The 27,789-nt window shown below is 42.1% G+C and overlaps 2 protein-coding genes and 1 pseudogene across 6 annotated transcripts in view; 2 read left to right on the top strand and 1 right to left on the bottom strand.

The window, feature by feature from the left end:
- The first annotated feature begins 210 nt into the window (after positions 1–210).
- Positions 211–22,409, top strand: TMEM220 (transmembrane protein 220). 4 transcript variants are annotated; one of them, XR_003116226.1, is made up of 6 exons: positions 211–762; positions 4,585–4,645; positions 6,137–6,260; positions 8,892–8,951; positions 20,276–20,418; positions 21,152–22,409. XR_003116226.1 is itself a non-coding variant. In XM_025362578.1 (6 exons), exons 1-6 carry the CDS (start codon positions 508–510, stop codon positions 17,665–17,667), a joined length of 666 nt encoding a protein of 221 aa, XP_025218363.1. In that variant the 5' UTR covers positions 211–507; the 3' UTR covers positions 17,668–17,698. The 4 variants fall into 4 exon arrangements, 3 of the variants coding, with proteins under 3 accessions (XP_025218363.1, XP_025218364.1, XP_025218365.1); XM_025362578.1 differs by lacking the exons at positions 20,276–20,418; positions 21,152–22,409 and adding exons at positions 1,496–1,525; positions 17,532–17,698; XM_025362579.1 differs by lacking the exons at positions 20,276–20,418; positions 21,152–22,409 and adding an exon at positions 17,532–17,698.
- On the top strand, positions 16,088–17,411 carry LOC112609626 (annotated as a pseudogene). The gene has a single exon (XR_003116227.1). The product of XR_003116227.1 is annotated as a protein mago nashi homolog pseudogene (transcript).
- Positions 22,304–27,789, bottom strand: part of ADPRM (ADP-ribose/CDP-alcohol diphosphatase, manganese dependent) — a 14,253-nt gene continuing 8,767 nt past the window's right edge. Inside the window, exons 3-4 of the mRNA XM_025362574.1 lie at positions 27,301–27,417; positions 22,304–22,711 (exon numbers count right to left, since the gene is read on the bottom strand). Coding sequence (XP_025218359.1) covers positions 22,401–22,711; positions 27,301–27,417 — 428 coding nt within the window. The 3' untranslated portion in view covers positions 22,304–22,400. The remainder of the gene's footprint in view (positions 22,712–27,300; positions 27,418–27,789) is intronic.

Here is a 27,789-nt window from a genome sequence, read left to right as displayed (position 1 = left end):
CTCCCGCCTCAGCCTCCTGAGTAGCTGGGATTACAGGCTCCCGCCACCACGCCCGACTAATTTTTTTTGTATTTTTAGTAGAAACGGGGTTTCACCATGTTGGCCAGGCTGGTCTCGAACTCCTGACCTCAGGTGATCCGCCCACCTTGGCCTCCCACAGTGCTGGGATTACAGGTGTGAGCCACTGCGCCCGACCCTTTCTTTCTTTCGCGTGGGTCACTGCGCCCGGCCCTTTCTTTCCTTCTTTCTTTCTTTCTTTCTCTTTCTACCTCTCTCCCCTCCCTCCCGCCTGCCTGCCTTCCTTTTTTCCTTCTTCTTTTTTTTTTTTTTTTTTTTTTAATATGAGGAAGGTAGCTTTAGTGAAAACAGGCTTTGGAGTTGAACCTACTTGGGTTCAAATTCGAGTTCTGTCCACCACCGAGACCTGCGCTCCGGATGGGACTCGCTTTCCCATCCGCGAAACGGGGACGGCGCCGCCTCCACCCCGCGGCGTTCGGGGCGGGCTGAATGGGACGCCGAGTACTGGCTCCCGCCACGCCCTTCCCTCCCCGCCCCCGGCGCCGAGCGACTGCCAAGGCAGTGTCCCCAGGGGACCGAAACCGGGGCGGGGTCTCGGTCCCTCCGCGGAAGGAGGGAGCCGGTCCGTACCAGGCAGGAGTCGCCGCCCCGCGCCGCCGCGCTCCCCGAGCCATGGCGCCTTCCCTGTGGCGGGCCTGCAACGGGCTCATGGCCGCCTTCTTCGCAATGGCGGCCTTCGTGCAGGTCAGGCGGCCGCGGTGGGAGGGGGACCCGCCCGGCTCCCAGCTCCGCCCCCTGGCGTGGCGGGTCGTGTAACTGACTAGCCCGCAGAGTCGCAGGGGCGCACAGTTCATGGGGAGGACGGCACTTGGGGTTTCTGCTAGGGAAGCCTCCACTTTCTCCGCCGTCTAAGAGACGTGGATGTGTTCATGGAAGCGAGTCCCACAGCCGGGCTCACACCCTGGAAGGGGCTGGTTCCGCGCGTGGAACTTCCCAGGGGACTTCAGCAAAAGCGACCCTGGCCCCTGCCTTAACGTCCAGCCCGCGGACGACACTGGACACATCTCAGGGCCTAGGAGATGAAGCAGAACAAAACCCTTTATAGCATCATTAAACTTTCTAGTCGGCTTAGGGACCCCCTTCATAGTAATTTCCCTCATTTCTTGAGACTGGTGGGGGTGGGGGTGGAGGGCCCTTAAAATACCCATTCTGGGTTTGGTGAGTCCTCTCCAGAGCCCCTGTGAAGGCTTTTCAAAAATGTATGGATGCCTGTGAAAAACATCTGTTGTGTCAGTCACAAATACCTTCACCCACCCTCATCTGCTGGATTATATCCTGTTCAGATTTTGTATCCTCGACGCCTATTGCAGTGTCTGGCACTTAACACATTAATTTTAAAAAGTACTTAACAAATGAATTTAAAAGGAATGGAACAGCACAGGATATCTGCTAACACTTCCATATTCTGATGTTCCAGGTAAATGATCCAGATGCAGAGCTGTGGGTGGTGAGTATGAGCCGCTTCCAGGATTTCCTCCGTTTGGAAGAGTTAGGGAATGGCACAAAACACACGGTTTTGTCTTTACCCCTCCTCCCTGCCTAATTTTCTTAGAAACTTAAAAATCAAACCCTTGGTAAGCTCTTTTTCCTAAAATATTAGTAGAGAGGATCAGAGTTCTAATGTAATCTGTGCGTGAATTTCGAACTTTCTGGAAACAGGTCTTTCTGCAGTATTCCCTTTGGTTAGATGGCCCAACTGAGGACACTTTCTTGAGGACCTAGAGTAGGCCTCTCAAGACCAGTTGAACCATTCCTTTCGGTTTCTAGCCAGACACTCAATGCAAACCTTTGACTGGGAAATAGCAGGCTTAAGTTCTGTGGTTCTGCTAATTCAGTGACTTAACATTTCTAGAAAGTATTAACTCCTGGGTGGGCAAGGTGGCTCACGCTTGTAATCTCAGCACTCTGGGAGGCCAAGGCAGGTGGATCACTTGAGATCAGGAGTTCGAGACCAGCCTGGGCAACGTGGTGAAACCCCATCTCCACCAAAAAATACAAAAATTAGCCGGGCGTGGTGGCATGCTCCTGTAGTCCCCAGCTACTTGGGAGGCTGAAGCAGGAGAATCGCTTGAACCCAGGAGGCAGAGGTTGCGGTGTGCTGAGATCGTGCCACTGTACTCCAGACTGGGCGACAGAGTGAGACTCCATCTCAAAAAAAAAAAAAGAGAGAGTATTAAATCCTGTAAAACCTACAGTCTTCATATAAGCAATGCTCTGATTTGAACCATTTGGAGGAAGGGGACATTGTCCCATACATCTTCTAAATATCTTTTGTTTGTTTGTTTGTTTGTTTTGAGATGGAGTTTCGCTCTTGTTGCCCAGGCTGGAGTGCATTGGTGCGATCTCGGTTCACCGCAACCTCCGCCTCCCGGTTCAAGCGATTCTCCTGCCTCAGCCTCCTGAGTAACTGGGATTACAGGCATGCACCACCATGCCCGGCTAATTTTGTATTTTTAGTAGAGACGGGGTTTCTCCATGGTGGTCAGGCTGGTCTTGAACTCTCGACCTCAGGTGATCCACCTGTCTCAGCTTCCCAAAGTGCTGGGATTACAGGCGTGAGCCACCGTGCCTGATTCTATCTTTTATCTTCTAAAATATCTGAATTTTGCCCAGTTTCTCTCAATATAGATACACAAGACTGTACAGTATCATCAAGGGGATGATTCTTAGACTTTAGAATAATACTGACAGAGGAGCAACAAGGATGATGGTATTTGGAATTATAACACAAAATTCTATCTAGGTTTTGTCTTTTTAGTGCAGTAAAACCACATTCTGATATTTACTATCCAGATCACTATGCCTCTGAATCAAATCAAACTGCCATTGCTTTGGCACCCTGGTCCATATCTTGAATTCCAAATATTATTTCCCTGAAGACAAGTCTCAGGCATCCAGCTGAATGGTGAATTTCCAAAAGACTGCTGCGTATATTCACCTGCATGTCACACTGCTCCTCAGATATGCCCAAGGACCTACCTAGCATCTTTCCCTCCAAAATCTACTTCTCCTGACTCACCCATTTCTGTTATCAGCAGAATCATTCTCTGAGTCGTCCTTGTTTAGAATCTCAGTCATCTTTAACATCCCTCTGTTCCTTACCACTGCCTTGGAGAGCCCCTTGAAACACAAAATAAATTTGAGCCGGGCATGGTGGCATGCACCTGTAGTCCCAGTTACTCAGGAGGCTGAGGCAGGAGGATCGCTCCAGCCCAGGACTCGAGGCCAGCCTGTGCAACATAGCGAGACCCTCATCTCTAAAAAATTAATTAGGCCGGGCACGGTGGCTCATGCCTGTAATCCCAGCACTTTGGTAGGCTGAGGTGGATGGATCACCTGAGGTCGGGAGTTCGAGACCAGCCTGAGCAACATGGAGAAACCCCGACTCTACTTAAAAAAATACAAAATTAGGCGGGGGTGGTGGCACATGCCTGTAATCCAGGCCACTCGGGAGGCTGAGGCAGGAGAATTGCTTGAACCCGAGAGGCAGAGGTTGCCATGAGCCGAGATCGCGCCATTGCACTCCAGCCTGGGCAACAAGAGCGAAACTCTGTCTCAAAAAAATAAATAAATAAAATAATTAAACAATCTAGGTCTAATTGCTTATCTACATAGTACCTGCACATTTTACCTTTCACTCATGCTCAGATGATATAATAGGAAGAATAGACCCCACGTTCCCATAGACATCCTCCCTCATTCACAGTTCAGCCCTCCACTGCCTCCCGCATGGACCCCTGGCACCTGCCTTAACGTCTTCTTCTGACATAAGCACAGAAATTGATGTGATTAAATGGCTACATTGCTCAGAAAGTCACCATCCTTCTTAGAAACCCACCCATCCTACTTGCTCCCCGCCAACAACACATGCACACCCAATAGTAAGTTTGGCTAGAGCTTGCTTGCTATGAACGAGGCTTAGCAATAGGGCCTCCTTAGGGCCAGACTTCTCATTTCCAAACAACTTACCAGCAGTTTCCAAAATGAAGACCCTGACCTTATTACTGGGCACAGTTGATTGTGGATGCATTATTAGAAAACTTTCTGTGGTCTCAAAGAGATGCAGCACTGGCCTGGATGGTCCATTGGGTCCAAACCAGCAGGGCCATCTAGCATCGTGGCTGCTCCTGCCCTACTTTTCAAAGAACATTTTCTTTTATGAAAGTGGGGAAAGGCCATTTGGGCATGAAAGTTGCTTGGGAGAGACTGGAAAGTTAGTGTATCTTAAGACCCAAACCCTATGCTCAGTGCTAGAGCTCGAAGGTAAATTAGCTTCTGGAATAGCCTATAGTCTAGGAGGAAGGTAGATAAAATTGCAGGCAGGCATGGTAAGTGCCACAAAAGCAGAGTCTACCACTTTGTCCATCTCCACTGAAACCTAGAGGCAAATCATGGAGAACAACAGCTACTGATCTCATCTTTCTTTACTTCCTACGTATCTCTGAACATCTCATATATTGGGCATACATCTTCACTCACTTAATTTCCTCCCTTTTTTGCTAACAGGTGGTGTACACAATCCCTGCAGTACTGACCCTGCTTGTTGGACTTAACCCTCAAGTCACAGGTATAAACCTTGCATTCTAAATGGAGAGACAGCAAATCAGATTTCCTCATAATAACGAGGGTCTATCTGCCCAACTCCCAGAAGTAAAACGGGGCTCTCTAGACCTTTCTTCTCGTTTCTGATAATAAGAGGGTCTAATTCTAATCATCCTTACCCATCTTCAGGAAAACGTCAGAAGGACATTTTCTACTAAAAATACAAAAAATTAGCCGGGCGTGGTGGCGGGTGCCTGTAGTCCCAGCTACTAGTGAGCCTGAGGCAGGAGAATGGCGTAAACCCGGGAGGCGGAGCTTGCAGTGAGCCGAGATCGCACCACTGCACTCCAGCCTGGGCGACAGAGCGAGACTCCGTCTCAGAAAAAAAAAAAAAAAATGTAAAAGTATTGACTGATCAAATCTGGATTTTCTTAGTTGCACTGTTTCTTCCAGTGACCTGAGAAAAGTGATATATCTGTGGATTTTTTAAAATATTCATTTCATTTTGGGGGATCCACTTATAAATTAGGGCATAGTCAGGGATCTCATATCTGCCTTTTAAGATAAAATGTATTTTCATACAAGGCTTTAAATTATCTGAAAAAAGTAATGTATGAATCTGCTATAAAACAGCGTCTTCTGTTTTACCGAAGTGACAGGACAGATTCTTCTTCACTTTCTTTAAAATCGTTTCTCCTAGTGGGACTCAAATGTTCTCAGGGGCCTTAGAATAAAGACTAATGAGTCTCACCTTGGTGGGGAAAATTCTAATTCCCTAGATGCCTGGGCTCCCTGTATGGAGATGTACGGAGCTAGAATTCCATCTGCATCTTTAAGGTAGATCAGTTAGGGCCTCTTTAGATACAAGCTAGAAAAAGAACTCAAATGTGCTATGAGCTAAGAAGAAAAGGCATTGGTCCAGTTTACTGAAAAAGGTGAGGGGTGGTGCTGGCTTTAGGCTGGTGGCCTCGGAACTTTTAACTTCTCTCCACCTCTCAGTTCCACCGTCTGTCATGCTAATTTCACTCTTGGGCTCCACACAGTGGCCCTGCAGCCCCTGTTCACATCTTCACGATACCACGTCCAGTGGAATATGGACTGTGTGTCTTCACTCTACCAAAGTCTCAGAATGCAGTTGCTGGCTCTGATTGCTTGTCCGTTTGTGCTGATCCAAATCACTGTGGCTGAGGAGATAACATGCATTGATTGACCTGGCCAAAGTCCAGTTTGCTGGGAAACATGGACTGGGAGTGTGGACATGGTGGATCCCCAAAGAAAATAAGGGTAATCATCTTAGGAAGGGGAGCTGCTGAGCAACCCAAACAAGAAATGGCCACTGAAGTTTATAATTAGTGCTATGACCTCTGTGTTGTCCTAGAAAAAAAAAAGGGCAATGGGGGTGAGGGGGTCTGAATGTCTTTTTTGAAAGCAGACTATGGCAAAACATACAAAAAGATCATATTTTTTCTGTGGGCTGTGGTTCCACGATTAACAACATCAGGATGTCTATTTTTAGGTAATGTTATTTGGAAAAGTATCTCTGCAATACACATACTCTTTTGTATGGTGTGGGCTGTTGGCTTGGCGTACTACCTCTTGCATCATACACAACAGAACATCTTACATGAGGAAGAAGGCAGGTGAGCGGTGATGTTTGCCCTGTGGAGGGATAGAACTGTGGGCTGGAACTGAGGAATCTTGTTTGTAACACCCCATCTGAGCACAATGGTAACTCAATTGCCCCAATGTACCCTGCAGAGCAGGGAAGATATTATCTTCTTTATAAGCTGATGAAACTGAGGAAATAATGGAGCCAGGATTCAAACCCAGCCCCATCTATCAGACTTCATTATCACTGCTACTGGCAGTCATTACATATTATATTATATTACTGTCAGGCCATTGGACTTTGGCCCCCTTGTAACTAGCAAGGGTATTATACAGTAATACTCAGTCCGATCTAATATGGTGATAACTCTGTCAGCCTCTGATTCAGTTCTGGTTTAAGGCAGAATCTTATCTACAAGTATGATCAGCCATCTCAGAGGTCAGTACTTTTTTTTTCGAAACGGAGACTTGCTCTGTCGCCAAGGCTGGAGTGCAGTGGCATGATCTCTGCTCACTGCAACCTCTGTCTCCCAGGTTCAAGCTATTCTTCTGCCTCAGCCTCCTGAGTAGCTGGGATTACAGGTGTGTGCCACCACGGCCAGCTAATTTTTGTTTTTTTTTTGGTTTTTGGTTTTTGTTTTTGTTTTTTTTTTTTTTTTGAGACGGAGTCTCGCTCTGTCTCCTAGGCTGGAATGCAGTGGCTGGATCTCAGCTCACTGCAAGCTCCGCCTCCTGGGTCCACGCCATTCTCCTGCCTCAGCCTCCCGAGTAGCTGGGACTACAGGCGCCCGCCACCTCACCCAGCTAGTTTTTTTTGTATTTTTTAGTAGAGACGGGGTTTCACCGTGTTAGCCAGGATGGTTTCGATCTCCTGACCTCATGATCCACCCGTCTCGGCCTCCCAAAGTACTGGGATTACAGGCTTGAGCCACCGCGCCCGGCCTAATTTTTGTATCTTTAGTAGATACAGGGTTTCATCATGTTGGTCAGGTTGATCTTGAACTTCTGACCTCATGATCCACCCTCCTTGGCCTCCCAAAGTGCTGGGATTACAGGCATGAGCCACCGTGCTCAGCCTAGAGATCAAAACTTTAAGTCAACCTGTTAGGCTTGCCCTGGTATGTCTTGTATCATTTCCTTGTCATGACCACTTGCTCCTGTGTTATCACTTCATCCTTTGCTTCCTCCCACCCTTGTCTCCGAGGACTTATTAATATAGCCTTTCCTTTCTTTTCTACTCCTGCTGACATCTGCCAACAACAAAATTCATAGACCTGTAAGTTAAACATCACTGAAAAGGTGCTTCTTTGTTATAACCCCCAATCTTCAGAACACTGGAGGGCCAATCTATAGGTTGGGTCTGTAGATGAGAATGTAGACCAAATGGGTTAAATCACTTCCAGCATGAAGCCCATGGGTTCTAGTGAACTCAGGGTGCAGCTTCTAGTGTACTATGGCTGAAGTGATTGTTTTTTATTCTATATAAAAGATATGTGTGTATAATACATATATATAGAAGCATATATCCACCCCCAAATTATTAGTCTGATTTGTACTACAAATCATTCCTCTCCCCTAAGAAGTGACCCGATCTCTTGTAGTATATACACAGATTACGTATTGGTTTGGGCTCATTCTGCCTCACACTGAAGCCTCTTTAAAAATGTAAAAGTATTGGCCGGGTGCGGTGGCTCACGCCTGTAATCCCAGCACTTTGGGAGGCCAAGGCTGGCGGATCACGAGGTCAGGAGATCGAGACCATCCTGGCTAACACGGTGAAACCCCAAATCTACTAAAAATACAAAAAATTAGCTGGGCCTGGTGGCAGGGGCCTGGAGTCCCAGCTACTCAGGAGGCTGAGGCAGGAGAATAGCGTGAACCCGCGAGGCGGAGCTTGCAGTGAGCGGAGATTGCGCCACTGCACTCCAGCCTGGGCGACAGAGCGAGACTCCGGCTCAGGAAAAAAAAAAAAAGTAAAAGTATTGACTGATCAAATCTGGATTTTCTTAATTGCACTGTTTCTTCCAGCGACCTGAAAAAAGTGATATATCTGTGGATTTTTAAAAATATTCATTTCATTTTGGGGGGATCCACTTATAAATCAGGGCACAGTCAGGGATCTCATATCTGCCTTTTAAGATGAAATGTATTGCCGGGCGCGGTGGCTCAAGCCTGTAATCCCAGCACTTTGGGAGGCCGAGACGGGCGGATCACGAGGTCGGGAGATCAAGACCAGCCTGGCTAACATGGTGAAACCCCGTCTCTACTAAAAAATACAAAAAACTAGCCGGGCGAGGTGGCAGGCGCCTGTAGTCCCAACTACTCAGGAGGCTGAGGCAGGAGAATGGCGTAGACCCGGGAGGCGGAGCTTGCAGTGAGCTGAGATCCGGCCACTGCACTCCAGCCTGGGCGACAGAGCGAGACTCCGTCTCAAAAAAAAAAAAAAAAAAAAGGTGAAATGTATTTTCATACAAGGCTTTAAATTATCTAAAAAAAGTAATGTATGAATCATGGTCAGACTTGAAAATATTCCATCGATGCCATAGATCTTGAGGGAGAGTCATTTGATCAGAATGCGCTATCAGGTGGTCCTGGAGAGAATGTGATGATATCCATCTCACTTGTAGCCACTTCCAAAATCTGAAATGTACGCCCTTTTATAGGGAGCTGTGTGGTCTGGTGATTATTACAGCATGGATTATCCTGTGCCGCAGTTCCTCAAAGTAAGTATTCAACTCATTAGTTAAAATCACATCTTCACTTTGGGAGGCCGAGGTGGACAGATGATGAGGTCAGGAGATCGAGACCATCCTGACCAACGTGGTGAAACCCCGTCTCTACTAAAATATAAAAAATTAGCCCGTTGTGGTGGCGGGCGCCTGTAGTCCCAGCTACTCAGGAGGCTGAGGCAGGAGAATCACTTGAACCCGGGAGACAGAGGTTGCAGTGAGCCTTAATCGTACCACTGTACTCCGGCCTGGGTGACAGAGCAAGACTGTGTCTCAAAGGAAAAAAAAAAAAGGAATCATATCTTCAAGGCTGATAAAATCAGGTAGTAAGTGAAAATACTGCCATACAAGTAAAAACAGGAATCTTTTGAAAGAAATCTTCTCTTTTCTTAATAGAAGTTAATAATAGTTGATTTAAAGTGTCATGGTCACTCTTGTCCACAAAAACCGTAGTTTTCTACAAGGCCCAGTGTAGTCATGGGCAGTTGTCAGTCTAGGGTGTTCTTCAGGGTGAAGGAAAATGATCTCAGGAGGAAACTTAGAGATTCAGGAAAGAATGAAGAGCAAAGACAATATAAATGCATGTGTACATATCAATGAATATTAACTAATTAAACATATACAGGATAGAAATACACGACAACAGTGGCATGAAAGCTGGAAAAGAGTAAATGGAGTTTAAGCCTTCTAAGGTCCTTTAATTGTGTGAGATGAGGTAAAAGTATCCATTTATATTAGATTTTGATAAGTCAAGGATTCATGTTGTAATTGTTAGGGTAACCACTGAGCATTAAAATGAGTACAGAAGGCAGAAGAAGGGGAAGGGGAAACAGAAACAATGGGACAAATAGGAAGTGTGTGTTAAGATACGGATTTAAATGCAAAGATATCAGAAATTACATTAAATGTAAAGGTAAAGATTTCAGTTAAGAGTCAAAGAATTTCAAAGTATATAAAAAGATTAAAAACCCAACTCTAGGCCGGGCGAGGTGGCTCACACCTGTAATCTCAGTACTTTGGGAGGCTGAGGCGGGCAGATCACCTGAGGTCAGGAGTTCGAGACCAGCCTGGCCAACATGGCAAAACCCCGTCTCTACTAAAAATACAAAAAATTAGCCAGGTGTGGTGGCGGTCACCTGTAATCCCAGCTACTCGGGAGGCTGAGGCAAGAGAATCGCTTGAACCCGGGACTCGGAGGTTGCAGTGAGCTGAGATAGCACTATTGCACTCCAGTCTGCGCGATTCCATCTCAAAAAAAAAAAAAAAAAAAAAAGGAAGACCCAGCTCTACACTGCTTACAAAAGAAAACCCTTAACTATACTGATATAAAAAGATTTAAAGTCAAAAGATGAAAAAAATTACAACACCAGCCAAATGAAATACAGTATTGCAATTTTAACAACAAAGTAGAATTTAAGGCAATTATTGGCGAAAAACAACTTTTTGTGAATATTTTTAATTTTTTTCATTTTAACTTTTTACTGGGAATTTTCAAACATATATAAAAGCAGAGAGACTAATATAGTGAATCAGATGCACTCATCACCCAGCTTCAATGATTATTGGTATATCCAATCTTGTTTTATCTAAACCTTATCCACGCCACACTGCCAAACTTTTTTTTTTTCTTTTTTTTTGAGACGGTCTCGCTCTGTTGCCCAGACTGGAGTGCAGTGGCACAATCTCAGCTCACTGCTACCTCTGCCTCCCAGGTTCAAGTGATTCTCCTGCCTGAGCCTCCCAAGTAGCTGGGATTACAGGTACATGCCACCAGACCCAGCTGATTTTTGTGTTTTAAGTAGAGACGGGGTTTCACCGTGTTGGCCAGGGTGGTCTTGAACTCCTGACCTCAAGTGATCCGCCTGCCTCAGCCTCCCAAAATGCTGGGATTACAGGTGTGAGCCACTGTGCCTGGCTTGCTAAAGTATTTTGAAATAAATCCCAGACATCACATTGTTTCCTTTGTGTGTCAGAATGTATCTCTAAAAGATAAGCACTTAAAAACTAACCACTCTACCATGATCATACAAAAAATGAAGAAATAACTTCGGTATTGTGAGTTTTAAATGTCTGTCCTTCTGCACCTTATAAATTGGTGGTTAGATCTAGAGGCTTGACCAGATTCTGGTATTATTGACTACTTCATGTTAAGTATTCACTACTTCATGTTAAGTAATGGCATTATGTACTCCCATCATAATATACCTAACACCTAGCTGCTTATCTGTGATGTTAATAGTCTTTGATGAGTATTGCCTAAATCCATTAGTTCATTTTGGTTGCAAAACTGTGATATTCTAATGATAATATATCACTAGTTGTTTATTAGCTGGAAAACTTCCATAAAGAAAAATGTCCACTTATTTATCCTTTGGCCATGCTAGAGTACAGATCATCAGAAGAAAGTGAAATGAAAAGCAGCTGATTCTCTCCCTTAGTTACCAGTTTTCTTTTTATTTGAGACAAAGTCTCATTCTGTCGCCCAGGCTGGAGTGCAGTGGCAAGATCTTGGCTCACTGCAACTGCAAACTCCGCCTCCCGGGTTCAAGCGATTCTCCTGCCTCAGCCTCCCAAGTAGCTGGGACTACAGGTGTGTGCCGCCATGCCTGGCTAATTTTTGTATTTTTAGCAGAGGCAGGGTTTGGCAATGTTGACCAGGCTGGTATCGAACTCCTGACCTCAGGTGATCCACCCACCTTAGCCTCCTGAAGTGCTGGGATTACAAGTATGAGCCACTGTGCCCGGCCTAGTTACCAGTTTTTAAAATGTATTGTTTCTTACCTGGGCATCCTCCAAAGGTGACCAGTGAGTTTTGTTGCTTTATTTCTTTGTTTAGTACCATTAAAAAGTTATGAATGTAAACATATTTTTCTTTTTCTTTTCTTTTTTTTTTTTTTTTTTTTGAGACAGAGTCTCCCTCTGTCACCCAGGCTGGAGTGCAGTGGCACGATCTCAACTCACTGCAACCGCTGCTTCCTGAGTTCAAGCGATTCTCCTGCCTCAGCCTCCCGAGTGGCTGGGATTACAGGCATGCACCACCATGCCCAGCTAATTTTTGTATTTTTAGTAGAGACGGGGTTTCATCATGTTGGCCAGCCTGATCTCGAACTCCTGACCTCAGGCGATCTGCCTACCTTGGTCTCCCAAAGTTCTGGGATTACAGGCATGAGCCACCGCGCCCGGCTGATTTAAACATATGTGATGTGTTTCAGACCATGACAGTTATTGTCTTTATTGATGCTCAGACTGTCCCATTTTTGACCAGTGGCACTTATTCAGGTTTGCTCCTGAATTCTGACATGACCCTAGTAAACGTTTGATAGCTTCCTTGCTTTCTGGTATGACAAGATATTCCAGGCGCATGTTATACCCAGGATCATGTTTTGGGCCACAGACCTGGAATCAACAGTGTTTGCAATGTTTATGAATTTATATATATGTCATAAATGTATATGCATACATAGATATATATACACATGTACACATACACACTTAAAATATGAGTTTATCCTAACTACTAAAATTCAGAAATACCAGTTCTCATTAACCTTATTGGATATTTTATATCTGTATCTCCTTTTAATCATGGCAAAACCTCTAGTCTCAGTGACCTCAATATAATCACCCATTTGATTTCTACAATACAAACGCAAACTCAGAATAATAATATGACTACCAAAAACAGGTTCTTTTCTTTGTTTTTGTTATTAAGGTATAACCTACTAAAGGAATGTATACTCAAATTACTGGGTGTAGTTGTTTTGTATGCTAATGCCAGCAAGTTAGGTTCATTTATTTCTAGGGCTAATTGTATTGAAAATATATGGATATTATTTTATAGTTATGTAAAATATCTACATGGCTCAAAAGTTGAATCTATAAAATAAGATATATTAAAAGAAATCTAGCTTCTCCATCCCCTTGACCCTATGTCTTCCCTTTCCCTATGGGGAAACTTTTTTCAGTTTTAATAGTTTATCCCTCCACGATTTCTCAGTGGAGCACATGTGTGACTTCGTTGTATTCCTGCTTATCTTAGGTAACTGGCAGTGTATTGTACACAGTTGTATTCCACTTGCTTTACCAGTTCCTACATCCTGGAGATCATTCTATAGTATAGAAAAACTTTTTTACTCTGCTGATGGCTCCATAGCTTAATCAACCAGTCCTCTACTATTTAGATAGTACCCAGGCTTTTGCTATGAAAAATAGTGCTGCAATTAATAGCCATATGCATATATCTAACATATTTTTACCAGCGTGTCTTTGAGATGAATTCCTGGAAGTGAGAGGTGCTGGGTCAAAGTGTAATTGCATAGTTAATATTTCTATGTACTCCCAAATTCCCCTCCAGATGGCTCTTCCATTTTGCATCCCCACCAGCCATGGCTAACAGTGTCTGTTTCCCCACAGCCTTGCCAACAGAGTACGTTATCAAAATCTTGAATTTTTGCTAATTGGATAGTTGAGAAAGGGGTAGTTTTACCTTGCATTTCTCTTATTAAGAGCAAAAGTGAACACATTTTCATATGATTAAGAGCCATTTATATTTCTTTGTCTGTAAAAATCTTGGTATATCTCTGAGCAATGTAGGTTTAACCTGATTCTAAGGTTGCTGGTCTTCTCTATTTTTAGAAGCTCTATCTGTGATGTAAGCTGAAAATATTTCTTTGCAGTTTGTTATTTTCCTTTAACTTTGCTTATGCAAAGTGTACTTTGCCATGAAAAAGTCTTTTTTTGTTGTTGTTTTCATGTAATTGTATTTATCGGTCCTTTTCCTTATTGCTTCTGGATTTGGAGTCATAGTTAGGAAAACCTTCTCTCTCTCGGGTTGTAAAGTAACTTACCTAAGTTTTCTTCTAATACCTGCATGGTTTCATTTACACATTTAAATATTTGATCTGTTTAGAATTTATCCTGGTGTAATGGTATGAAGAACAGGTCTAATTTTATATTTTTCTATATGGCTATCTGGTTATCTCAACACCACTTGTTAGAAAGTAGATTTAAGATGCCGAAGGAAGACACTTTTCAATGACAAAAGGTTCAGTTCACCAAGAAGACATAACAGTGCTAAATTTCTATGGACCTAATAATATAGCCACCAAATAAATACAACAACAAATGACAGAACTAAGAGGAAAAATGGAAAAAGCCACAATCATCTTGGGAGACTAACACACTTCTCTCAGTTACTAACAAACAAACACAAAAAAGAAAAATAACGACATAAAAGATTTTAACCACACAATAAACCAAGAATGGCAGGATACACATTCTTTTCAAGTGCACATTCAGTATTTTACAAAAAGACTGTATGTTTGGCCATGAAATAAGTACCAACAAATTTCAAAGGACTGAAATCCTACAGAGTATGTTATTTGACCACAGTGCAATTAAACTAGAAATCATTAACAAAAAGATAATTAGGCAATTCCTGTATATTTGGAAGTTAGAAAATACACTTTCAAATAACACTTGGGTCAAAGAAGAAATCACAATGGAAATTAGAAAATATTTTGAACTGAATAAGGTAAATACTACGTATCAAAATGTGTGCGATGCAGCTAAAAATCTTGCTTAGAGGGAAACATATAGCCGTAAGTACATTTTTTTTTTTAAGCTTCCAGCAAGTTAGAAATTTTTCATTTCAAGAAGTTAGGAAAAGAACAGCAAGTTAAACCCCAAAGAAACAAGAAGAAAATAAACATAAAAGCAGAAGTCAGTGAAATAAGAAAATCAACATAAAAATAGAGAATTAACAAGGTCAAATATTGATTCTCTAAAATGATTTATAACATTGATAAGCCTTGACAAGACAAAAAGGAAAAAAAAGCATGAGGAAGTACAAATAACAAATATCAGGAATAAAAAAGAGAATACTACTATATATCTAATAAGTATTGTAAAAATCATAAGTGGATATTATGAAGAACTTTACACCAATAAATTTGAAAATATAGACAAATGTCTTGAAAAAATACAGTTTACCAACATTTACACAAGAAGAAATACTCAGAACAGTCTCATAACTATTAAAGAAATTGAGTTCATAGGGCCAGGTGCGGTGGCTCACGCCTGTAATCCCAGCACTTTGGGAGGCTGAGGTGGGCTGATCACCTGAGGTCAGGAGTTTGAGACCATCCTGGCTAACACGGTGAAACCCCATCTCTACTAAAAATACAAAAAATGAGTTGGGCGTGGTGGCAGGCGCCTGTAATCCTAGCTACTCGGGAGGCTGAAGCAGGAGAATCGCTTGAACCCAGGAGGTGGAGGTTGCAGTGAGCCAACATCGCGCCATTGCACTCCAGCCTGAGCGACAAGAACGAAACTCCGTCTAAAAAAAAAAAAAAAAAAATTGGAGTTCATAATTTAAATTTTTCCTAAAGGACTCTAGACCTAGATGGCATAACTGGAGAAGTCTACCTAATATTTAAGGAAAAAAATAATACCAACTTTCAATAAATACTTCCAGAGAACAGAAAAAGAAGAAACACTTTCCAACTAATTTTATGAGGACAGGTAACCTAAACTTGACAAGAACATGACAAAAAAATGAAATTACATGGCAGTCTCACTCATGAGCACAGATGGAAAACTAAACAACACATTAGCAAATCATATCCTGCAATATATAACCCAACCACCAAGTTGGGTTTATTCTAGGAATGCAAAGTTAGTTTCACATTTAAAAAAACCAACCAATGTTTTCCACCACATTAATGGAATGAAAGAAGAAAATAAACTATCTTGTAGATTCATACAGAAATAGCATTTCATAAAATTCAGCATCCATTCATGTTAAAAGCGCTCAGAAAATGGCGTAGGAGGGAACTTAGCCTGATAGAAGAGATCCACACTGAAGCCTGAGACTTAATGGTGAACAGTTGAAAACTTTCCCTCTGAGATCAGGAATGAGATGAGGTTGGCCATATGGCCACTTGTACTCAATGCCATGCTAGCTGTTGTCCCAGCCGGTAAAATAAGGCAAGAGAAAGAAATAAAATGCCCGAGGATTGGACAAGAAGAAATAAAATTTTCATGATTTGTAGGTGATATGAATACGTGTGTAGAAAATAAAAAAGAATCTAAGAAATCACTAGAATAAGTGAGTTTTATATGATCACTGGATCAGGACACAAGAATTAACTGCATTTCTTTCAGCAAGTAACAGAAAGTGATAAAACAAAAAGTTAACATTTATAAAAACATTCAAAAAATCAACTCCCTAGGAATAAATCTAGCAGAGATATGCAAAATCTCTACACATAAAATTATAACACATTATGGGAGAAATTGAAGAAGACCTAAATAATTGGAGGGCTAAACATATAATGACAAAAGGATGAATAAATAAAATGATAGAACAGTAGAATTTAGAAACAGATCTATACATATGTAGAGTTTAGACTTATGACAAAGATGATACTTCACGGTATCTAAGAAAGCAGTCTTTTCAATAAATAGGCTTGGATAAATTCAATATCCGTTTGGAAAAAAATGAAACAACCCCTACTTCACAACTTTCATAAAAATCAATTCCAAGGGGATCACAGATCTATTATAAAAAAGCAAAACAGAGTGTCGGGTACAGACCGCGGAGGTGCGGCTTTCTCTTAGAAGTTCGGTCTCGGTTGTCTTTTGCAAGCCATCCAGAGTGACTTTTATCTACATTACTACGTGGCGCACAAGGGCAAGTTCAGCCACGAGTTTCTGGAGTTTGAGTTCTGACCAGACGGGAAATTAAGATAAGCCAACAAGAGCAATTGTAAGAATGATGTCATGATCAGAAAAGAGGCTTATGTACATAAAAGCGTGATGGAGGAACTGAAGAGTATAATTTATGACAGGGAAATTATCAAAGAGGATGATGCGTTATGGCCTCCTCCCAACCAACTGGGCTGGCAGGAGCTTGAAATCATTATTGGAGATGAACACATTTCTTTTACAACATCAAAAATTGGTTCCCTTATTGACGTCAATCAATCCAAGGATCTGGACGGCTTACGCGTATTTTATTGTCTTGCCCAGGACCTGAAGTGTTTGGTCTTCAGTCTTACTGGATTACACTTCAAGATTAAACCAATCTACATTGAATATTGGTGTGGACATGGCGGGGTGGGGGTAGTTTTTAATTACCATTATCAAGAAAATGTTGTGTATATCAGGGCAGTATTTTTTAACAAACTATAAATGTCTTTAATAAATATGTGATAAAAAAACAATAAAACTTCTAGAGAATATAATACCTTCAACATTTTAGTGAGGGAAATTCTTAAACAGAACACAAAAATCATTAGGAAAAGATCAACTTTAACACTGTCAAATTAATCATTGACTTCCTCAAAAGACATCAAGTGGGACGAGGTATTTGTAACACATATAAACAAGGATTTATATTTAGCATATATATAATTAATTTCTATAAATCAGTGAGTTATATTTCAATAAAACACCTGAGAACATACTAAAATGTAATTATGTGTTTTATCAATTCAGTCTTTATACTTGTTTCCAAAGCAATCCATAATTTTTATTGGACTTTTATTTATAATAATTTTTGTGTCTTTATAGGACTCCAGTTGGTGGAAGAATTCAGTTGGCTATTGCCATTGTAATCACACTTTTCCCATTTATTTCATGGGTCTACATATATATTAACAAGGAAATGCGGTCCTCCTGGCCAACTCATTGCAAGACAGTAATTTAAATAAATTCAAGAACTTTGTTTTTAAAATGAATATTTTCAATCAATTTTTTATAAACATTAGAGGAACAAGCCAGGAGTTTATTTCAGGTAATTTGGGCTAATAGAGTTTTTTAAAACTCCAAATAACTTTTTAAGGATGCGTATAATTTGATATAAGATTGGATGGGACAAGTCAGAGACGGTCTGATATTTTCAGAAGACTTTCTGCAGGGTCTTGTGTCATAATGTAGTGGAAAAGGCTAGAGAATAGAAGTGTAAAAATACGAGTTCTAACTCAACTTTGTAACTATGTAATTTGGGCAAATATATAAACCTCCTAGTGGATATTTCTTTATAACATAGGATTAATGCCACATCTACTTATACAGTAGCAAGGATCAATCTAGATAATGTAAGAACACTCTGAAGCTATAAAGTATTCGGAAAGATTACGGAGGGCTGTCCATGATTAAAATAGAGGGGAGCAGGGATTGGGTAATATACTGAAATAGAGGTTCAAGAGAGGGCTATACCCCGATCTTTCTTTCTTTTTTTTAAGACAGTTTCACTGTGTTGCCCAGGCTGGAGTGCAGTGGTGTGATCATGGCTCACTGCAGTCTGGACCTCCCGGGGCTCAGGTGATCTCCTACCTCAGCCTCCCAAAGAGCTAGGACTACAAGTGTGCACCACCACGCCTGGCTGATTTTTTTAAAATTCTACGTAGACACAGGGTTTTGCCAAGTTGCCCAGGCTGGTCTTGAACTCCTGAGTTCAAGCGACCTGTCCACCTCGGCCTCCCAAAGTGCTGGGATTACAGGTGTGAGCCACCATGCCTAGCCCAGCCCTAAACTAATCTTATCCAGATCTGGCACAGTGCAGTGAACTCAAGGAGAACTCTAGATGAACCAAATGAGCAGGCATGTCTTGGAAAGAAAGGGAAGCTAGATAGAATAAAGGAATTAGGGACCAATCGGGAAGAAAATAGGGAATATAAGTACCTTCTAAATGAGAAATAAGGTCAAAATCTATACACATGCTTTATAAATGGATGTCCAAAGTAACCCTAGGGAGGAGAGGTTTTTTTTTTTTTTCATTTCCATTTTAAAATGGGTACTTGATTATTAGAAAACTTACCGTGTTTGGAACAACTTGGGTATTTGAATCTAACTTTCCAATTGCAAATTTTATGATACCTAAATACAGATAAAGTATTTTCAGTGAAATTTTATTGTCCGAATGAGTGGGGCTTTAAATGTAAAATACACTAGATTTTAAAGACATGGGTAGAAAAAGAATGTAAAATATTTTTTGTATTGATTACATGTTGAAACAATATTTTGGCTATATTGGGTTAAATATACTGTTAAGTTGATTTTATCTGTTTCTGTTTACTTTTATTTACGTGGCTTACATTGCATTTCTGTTGGACAGTCCTATATTTAAGCATCTGGATGGCAACTGTTTTTTAAATTTTGAGACGGAGTCTCACTCTGTCGCCCAGGTTGGAGTGCCGTGGCCGGATCTCAGCTCACTGCCAGCTCCGCCTCCCAGGTTTACACCATTCTCCTGCCTCAGCCTCCCGAGTAGCTGGGACTACAGGCGCCCGCCACCACGCCCGGCTAGTTTTTTGTATTTTTTTAGTAGAGACGGGATTTCACCGTGTTAGCCAGGATGGTCTCGATCTCCTGACCTCGTGATCCACCCATCTCGGCCTCCCAAAGTGCTGGGATTACAGGCTTGAGCCACCGCGCCCGGCCGATGGCAACTTTTTACATACACAAGCATCAAACTCTGTGGTCAGATACTGTTTTGTCTGATCTAGGAAAGAGAGATCTGGGAAATACTTCACTCAAAAAGAATGACTAGTACCGTCCACAGATTAGGAGAGTGTAAATGAGTCTGGTAGTTTGTCTATTTTTATTGTCTTTATTACTGTAGTAAATATTCTATAAATATTTGTTAAAGGAGGTATGTGTATTTCATTTTTGCTATTGGCACAGTGGCCACCGAATGGTGAGAAATTGTCTAAGATCAAGACTTGAATGAGTAAAAAGGGAGAAAACAAATCTAGTTGATATTAAAACAAAGTGAAACTTAAGGGTCAGTAAAATACACATCAAGGATTTGAGTTTTCCAGTGTACATTTTGCTTACATATTTGTGGCTTTTATAACTCCTTTAGTATTAATTAACTATTGAAGTCACATGCAAAGAAACAGACTCATCTGCAAATTCCCTATGGTCTCTACCCATTGACCAAGTCATGTTTACTTCTGTGCTTAAAGACAGTCATGTTCAAGATGTGCTTTCATCATGTCTGCCTCTCCCATATCAGACTATGAAATTATATGAATATTCATAGTCTCTTTTACATTTCGAGTTAAGCATATAAAAGGCACTAACTTTTGGTGGAAAAGTCTTTTGAAGTCTTTTTTTTTAGTAGAGACGGGGTTTCACCGTGTTAGCCAGGATGGTCTCAATCTCCTGACCTCGTGATCCGCCCGTCTCGGCCTCCCAAAGTGCTGGGATTACAGGCTTGAGCCACCGCGCCCGGCCTGAAGTCTTTATTAATGAAATTGAATTTAAGTATTATTAAATTTAATATTTCTATTAAAATCTTTTTTTTTGAGATGGAGTCTTGCTCTGTCCCCCCGGCCTCGAGTGCAGTGGCGCGATCTCAGCTCACTGCAATCTCCACCTCCTGGGTTCAAGTGATTCTCCTGCCTCAGCCTCCCAAGTAGCTGGGACTACAGGCACCTGCCACCATGCCCAGGTAATTTTTGTGTTTTTAGTAGAGACGAGGTTTCACCATGTTGGCCAGGCTGGTCCGGAACTCCTGACCTCAAGTGATCCACCCACCTCGGCCTCCCAAAGTGCTGGGATTATAGTCGTAAGCCACCATGCCCAGCCTCTATTATTAAAATCTTTCTCACCTTCACATTTTTCTTCCATTGTTCTCTATTTCACACACATCTAATCATGTATTTCCCCAGCTCAGAAAGCTCTAAGGGCTCCACACTATCTGGCAAGTTAAATTCTAACTCTTGGCTCATCATTCAAGGCTCTCCATAATACAGCCCCAGCCTGCCCTTTTCAGCCGTACTTCTTGCCATATCCCCCTGCCCCCAGCCCGGCACCTTTTTGGTGAATCGTCACAGCATGACTGGCCATGTCTAACTTTGGCATATCCTTCGATGCCTCTGCTTTTGCTATTCTACTTGATATACTCTTCCCCACTTATTCAAGCCATTTTTCTTCATTTTGTATGTCATCCCCAATCCCTTCAAACAAAATTAAATTCATCTTCCATGTTCCCTCAGTCCTTTCTTTGTGTAACAGCAAATTTCACACATTTGAATGATGGATGTCCAATTCATGGTAAGGTCTATGAGTGCAAGAGTATATTATAGTCACCTCTGTGGTCAGCTGAACAATGGCCCTCAAAGAGATCCATGTCCTAATCCCTGGAACCTATGTTACCTTATAGCACAAAATAAATTTTGCAGCTGTGATTAAGCCATCCTGAGATGGAGTTTACCTGGATGGGCGCTAAATGTTACTGTAAGTGTCCTTGCAAGACAAAGGCTGAAGTAGATCTGACTGTGGACAGCAGAGAATATGATACGACAATAAAGAAAGATCTGAAGATGCTACGCTGCTGGCTTTGAAGATAGAAGAAGGGGCCATGATCCACAGAATGCAAGAAGTACAGCTCTGGAGGCTGGAGAGGATTCCTCCTAGACCCTCCTCAGGGAGCACGGCCCTGCCAGCGCCTTGGTTTCAGCCAAGTGGAAATGACTTCAGACTTCTGACCTCCAGAACTGCAAGAGAACAAGTATGTGTTGATTTAAGCCACCAGGTCTGTGGGAATTTGTTACAGCAGCCATAGAAAGCTAATATTCCTTTATATCCCTATAGTGCCCATGTATTCAATAGGCATGCTTATATCTTATAGTTGTTTAGGCCCTGAATCAAACTTTCTCTACGTCTGAATAGTCCCCATTTGCCATCTAGTGTTTCTGCACATAAGCCTTAGCATATATGAAAACAGTGTTAAACATGTCCCATTAGTGTATAAAGGGAGTCAGTGTAAATTCATTTACCTGCTGTAGCTTCACACAGCAGTGGCTGGTGGCCCAAACAGACCAAGCTGGCTGGCACATGGCTGCACTGCCACTTGGTCCTGTGAATCCCAAGAGGACTACATGACTTTTCTGGAGGCCCTTCTTACAGGGATGGGAGCGCCACACGCTTACCCGTGAAATAACTATTGGTAATTTTGTTTACAAAATGGGACTACAAGCCTATAAAAATCGAAGTATAGGTGTTCTGAACAAAAATTGTCCAAAGCTTGTTTACACAGCAGGGTGAATAGAAAAAGTTTACCTGAGCTTATATGGTGAACTTGAAGTTACATAGTTAATACATGTGAATACATTCTCCTTGTAAAAAGTTAAAAAAAATCAGGTAAGGCCAAATAAAATCCCTCATGAGGACTATATACCCCTTATAAAGACTATTCGCCCCTGCCTCAGTCTCCTCCCTGGTTTATTTTGTTTCTAACTTACAATGGATACATGAGCCAATATAACATTTCTGAGTATTTTATCAACCAACACACACTGAAACTATAAATATATTTTGTTATGCAAGCTGAATACTAAACAATGAGACAGAGGATTTTTATTTTTTTGTTTAGGAGGGACAAACACATACAAAGCTCATTTTCTATCAAGTTAAACAAAATAAATTAGACTAACAATGGACGGCTCTTTCTTTCTTGTAATTCATAATTCTGTCTGGAACTCTGCCTCTCCCTTTCAACGTCATTTTGTCAGGATAGACATGAACGGTGCCAAAAGCTTGGCTGTCTGGAGCTGTTTCAATAACTCCTTCTAGGCTGATGTGATATACACCAAAAGGATCCTCAGAGTAGCCACCATCATGGGTGTGACCAGCAAAGAAACACACCACGCACTCATGAGACCAAATGACTGCCAGGGCATCTCTGTAGTTCCAGGCCAGGCACACACTGTCAGAGGCGTCTGGGTAAATGGGAAGATGGCCTGTTAGTTAAAGAAAAGAAGAGTTATGAGCCAAGAAATATCTCTTCTATAAAAATAAATGGCTAAAGGCTAATACTCAGAAAAAGAAAAAAAAAATTGCTATCTCATTATGCAAATAAACTGAGACCAGAGAGAATTCACACACATGAGAAAACTAGGCCATCTACAGCCACGTCTCTGGAGCACAGAAGGGTGAGACGGTTCACATGAGGTGCGACAGGCTGCTGTAGAGGCAAAACCCTGAATCTCTGAGGCCTACGTGGTCTCAAGCTGTCCAAACACTGAGGAAGATCGAGGGTGTCCTATGCAGGGCAGTCTGCAAAGGCAGCCCGAAATTGGGCAGGTGCTGTGCTGGAATCCAATCCCATTGATTTCCTTAAATATGAATGTTATATACATAGAATGATGTAACACTAAATAATTAAAGAGCAGGCCGGGTGTGGTGGCTCACGCCTGTAATCCCAACACTTTGGGAGGCCAAGGCAGCTGGATCACCTGAGGTCAGGAGTTCAAGACCAGCCTGGACAACATGGTGAAACCTGTTTCTACTAAAAATATAAAAATCAGCCGGGCATGGTGGTGGGTGCCTGTAGTCCCAGCTACTCGGGAGGCTGAGGCAGAAGAATTGCTTGAACCCAGCAGGCGGAGGTTGCAGTGAGCCAAGATCACACCACCACACTTCAGCCTGGGTGACAAAGGGAGACTCCGTCTCAAAAAATGTAAATATAAATAAATAAACAAACAGTTTAGGGATGGGCCATGGATTATGTGTCACTGACATAAACAATGTCTCAGAACTGATCTGTGAGACTTTAAACACCCATGAGATCAAGGTAACCATACCCACTTTACAGATGAAAAACAGTTAAAACAGGGAAGATTTATACTGGCGTCCACAGGAGATATGTGGAAGCAGAGTGAGAAGAAGTTGGAATTTCTAACAGCAACACATCTATGATCAAGCCACGGTTCTCACTCTGAAGTACAGCTCACGTTGCATCTTCCCATTAAATCACTTTTTTCTATTGTTCGTTTTTATTCTAAAATTTAAACATGCTTCTATTTATTATCTGTAATACAAGTTGCTTTTTTTTTTTAAAGTGCATACACGCACTGATTACCACCTAAGGGCTAAGCATCCAAAGGCGTGTGCAGCTTTCCAGCACCTCAAAGCCATACTGACTCATCTATCAAGTCCCTGCAGCATTTGACACAATTAGTTGTCCCGTCTCCCTGAAACGCTTGGATTCCAGGACCCCACTGTTTCCCCTAGTGGTGTCTTTCTAGTTTTTCCCCAACTTCGATGGCCACTAATTTCCAGTCTCCTTTGCCAGTTGCCCCTCATTTCCCCAACGTCTTACCAGGAGTACCTGAATGCTTGGTCCTCGGACTTCTCTATTTATACCTAATGCATTGGTGATCTCTTAGTGATTTATATGCCTTAAATGTCATCTATACTCTTTCAACTTCCACATTTATTATCTAGCCCAAATCTCTATTCTGAATTTCAGACTACTAATGTCTAAACTGCCCACTCAACATCTCCACTGATGTCTGGTGGGCATCTGAAACTTCTATTTCCAAACCTGAACCCCTGCCCTCTCCACTCACACCCCTCATCCTGCCGTGTCCCCTATCTCAGCTAATGGCAATTCTATCCTTCCAACTGCATGGCCAAAATTCAAAAAGTAGGGTGACCTCGGAGTAGCCACCATGAAAGTTAAAAAGCAAAAGAAAATGTCTATTACACTTTAACTTTTAAATTTTACTAAAGAAAACTTCAATCATTCCGTTTTTAAAAGTCTGCCTTTCCAGTTTCTAGGCTTACATCAAATGGTAGAAGAAATTTAAGAGACTGCTAAGCTAGATAGGTGTACCGCCATGAGTAAAAAGAAAAGGGAAGAACACAGGATCACATGGGAAAGGGGATGGAGACATAAAGCATGGATTCTAGTCTCAGTGCTGTCAGCAGCTCCATGATTCTGCTATGCAATTCAGTCTCATTGGGCTTCAGTTTCCTTATCTTTACAATTCAAAGGCTTGCTATATGATCTCTAGCTTCCTTTCAGCTCCAGAACAGGCTGACAGTGGAAAACTTAAAAGCAGACACAAGTCAAGAAGTATCCTAGTTTCTGAGACCAGTTATTATAGAACCAAAAGGTGTCACATCATTCCAGCAACCCAAGGGCACTCACCTCTTCCAACCCTTGAATGACATTTGGTATTCGAGTGGTAGCAGAAACACTTCTGCTCCTTCTATGTGTTTTTACCACATCAGTGGAAGATTAATAAGTAAAAACTACCTTTACAGATAGAAATATAGTTTTATATAATCAACTATCTGAATAGCCTATCATTTTTGAAGGGGTTTCTTTTTTTTTTTTTTTGAGACAGAGTTTCACTCTTGTTGCCCAGGCTGGAGTGCAGTGGGGTGATCTTGGCTCACTGCAACCTCCACCTTCTGGTTTCAGGCGATTCTCCAGCCTCAGCCTCCCGAGTAGCTGGGATTACAGGCGCCTGCCACCACGCCCGGCTAATTTTTGTATTTTTAGTAGAGAGGGGGTTTCACCATGTTGGCCAGGCTGGTCTCGAACTCCTGACCTCATGATCCGCCCACCTCAGCCTCCCAAAGTGCTGGGATTACAGGCATGAGCCACCATGCTTGGCCAGGGGTTTCATATTCATAATTTCATTAGATACACTATTGAGAACACTGCAGTTTGTAGGTTTGCTATTTGCCCAGGCCCACACAGTTCATATAAACCAGAGCCAGAATGGCATCCTGTCCTTCCGGCTCTCAGTCTAGCCTTCTCACCTGTTACCCCACGTCAATTCTAATTCTAAACCAAGGGCTCTAATCTCAACCTCCAAACCAAGTCTCCCCATCATGCTGCAAATCCAAATTCAGTCCCGTGTATGTGTGTCTTCACGTGCGCATGCGCGCGCACACGCGTTTTAAGCACCCCTGGATTCCTACAATCTCTGATGGCAGTGTATCCATCAAAAATGATTCTAAATGAAAATTATACAAATCTAACTTCCTTGTGACTGTGTGGGAGGCACAGCTAGAGAACTGCACAGTGCTCCCTGCCAGCCGAGCCTTTAGCCCGCATCCCCTGTGATACCAGGGGATGCATTTTGCTGCATCTAGGCAGCAGTGGCCTCTGTTTGGTGGCCACTTTGCTGACAGGCAGGTCTCGAAGGCTGAGATTTGGTATGGTCCCCGAACGGAATTTCTCACTTAGAAATTACTTCATTAGAGCTTAAGAAACTCAGGGCTTCCTACCTTGAGGAAAAGATCTACGCCCTGGTACTGACTTCCACCAACAAATTGTTTAGTATGGCGTCAAGCTCCTTTGTAAGCTGATTGCATCCTGGATTCCACACTTCAGAATTCAGCTCAGTGTTTTTTCTTTGTGCTTGGCTTTATTTATGTATTTATTTATTTATTTTTGAGATAAGATCTTTGTCACCTAGGCTGGAGTGCAGTGGCATGATCTCGGCTCACTGCAACCTCCACCTTCTGGTTCATGCAATTCTCCTGCCTCAGCCTCCCAAGTAGCTGGAGCTACAGGCATGCGCCGCCACGCCCCGCTAACTTTTTTTTATATTTTTAGTAGAGATGGGCTTTCATCATGTTGGCCAGGCTGAATTCAGCTTGTTTTTAATTTTGAGTCAAGTTTCTTGGTAATTTTTATGTCTTCGTTATCATGGTGAAGTCATCTCACCTTTGGGTTCTTCCTTCTCTCATGGAGAGAAGGTTTAAAAAAAAAAAAAAAAACCAACTTAGAAAAAGCCAAACTGGCCGGGCGCGGTGGCTCAAGCCTGTAATCCCAGCACTTTGGGAGGCCGAGACGGGCGGATCACGAGGTCAGGAGATCGAGACCATCCTGGCTAACACAGTGAAACCCCGTCTCTACTAAAAAAAATACAAAAAACTAGCCGGGCGAGGTGGCGGGCGCCTGTAGTCCTAGCTACTCGGGAGGCTGAGGCAGGAGAATGGCGTAAACCCAGGAGGCGGAGCTTGCAGTGAGCTGAGATCTGGCCACTGCACTCCAGCCTGGGCCACAGAGCGAGACTCCGTCTCAAAAAAAAAAAAAAAAAAAAAAAAGAAAAAGCCAAACTTCTGGAGGGTTTATTTTCGTATTAATGTCACTATTCTGCTAGTGATATTATACTAAAGTTTTACAAAATGTTAACGTTGGGGGAAACAGCAAAGCATAGGAGTGACTGCTCTGAATTATTTCTTACAAATGCATGCGAATCTAAAATGATTTCAATAATAATATTAATGTTTAAAAAAGAAATTACTTCATAAACTGATCTCATTTGAGGAAATTCGACTTTGAACCTAAAAGACCAACTCACAGGCTCCAATATATGGCAAGATGTTTCTGTTATTTACGTTTTCCTGGTTCATCCTTAAATGTTAATCTTATATTCAGGTGGTTTCTCAATAGAAATGTTTAAACTAAGTGTCCATTTTATAGAAAGAGGATAGCAAAACACAAATATTGTTAGTATGCTTTAACACCTAACTTTTCGCAATCTCTGAAATGTTAGTGTAATCAGATAATTTAAATACTTACTCACAATCACCACCTTTTCTTGGTTTGTGTCAGAGAATGTGAGCACTTCATTCAACCAGTTTAGCTGTTCTTGGCTGAATCCTCCATTAAACTGGACAAACTGGGGCTCAGAAAGTCCTGAAATGAATGCAGTAAGTTAGACCCATCAAAAGTCATTTTTTCCCCTCATTTGGACATTCAAATTTAGTTAATGTAGGGACACTTGTTTTTCTTTACGAACATCTGATTAGCAATAATCAACTTAAAATAGGAAATCACAAGCATTTAGAGAAATACATAAATACATCACACTGCATCTCACTCTTGACAGTCCCCTGCTTACTTCGCTGGCTTTCCATTAGACTAAAAATGCAAACCTCTTATTAAATCCACTGAGCCACTACACAGTCTTGGCCCTGTTTACACTCCAAAATCATCTTGTACCTCCCTGGCCCTTTCCTGTGCTCTTCAACAGTGTTCAAGTCTTATTCCATTTAGTGCCTGTGCATG

This window comes from Theropithecus gelada, chromosome 16 (genome assembly GCF_003255815.1).
Source record: "Theropithecus gelada isolate Dixy chromosome 16, Tgel_1.0, whole genome shotgun sequence".
NCBI lineage: Eukaryota > Metazoa > Chordata > Mammalia > Primates > Cercopithecidae > Theropithecus > Theropithecus gelada.
The sequence above is the reverse complement of the archived record's forward strand: the minus strand, read 5'-3'. Positions and strand labels throughout refer to the sequence as shown.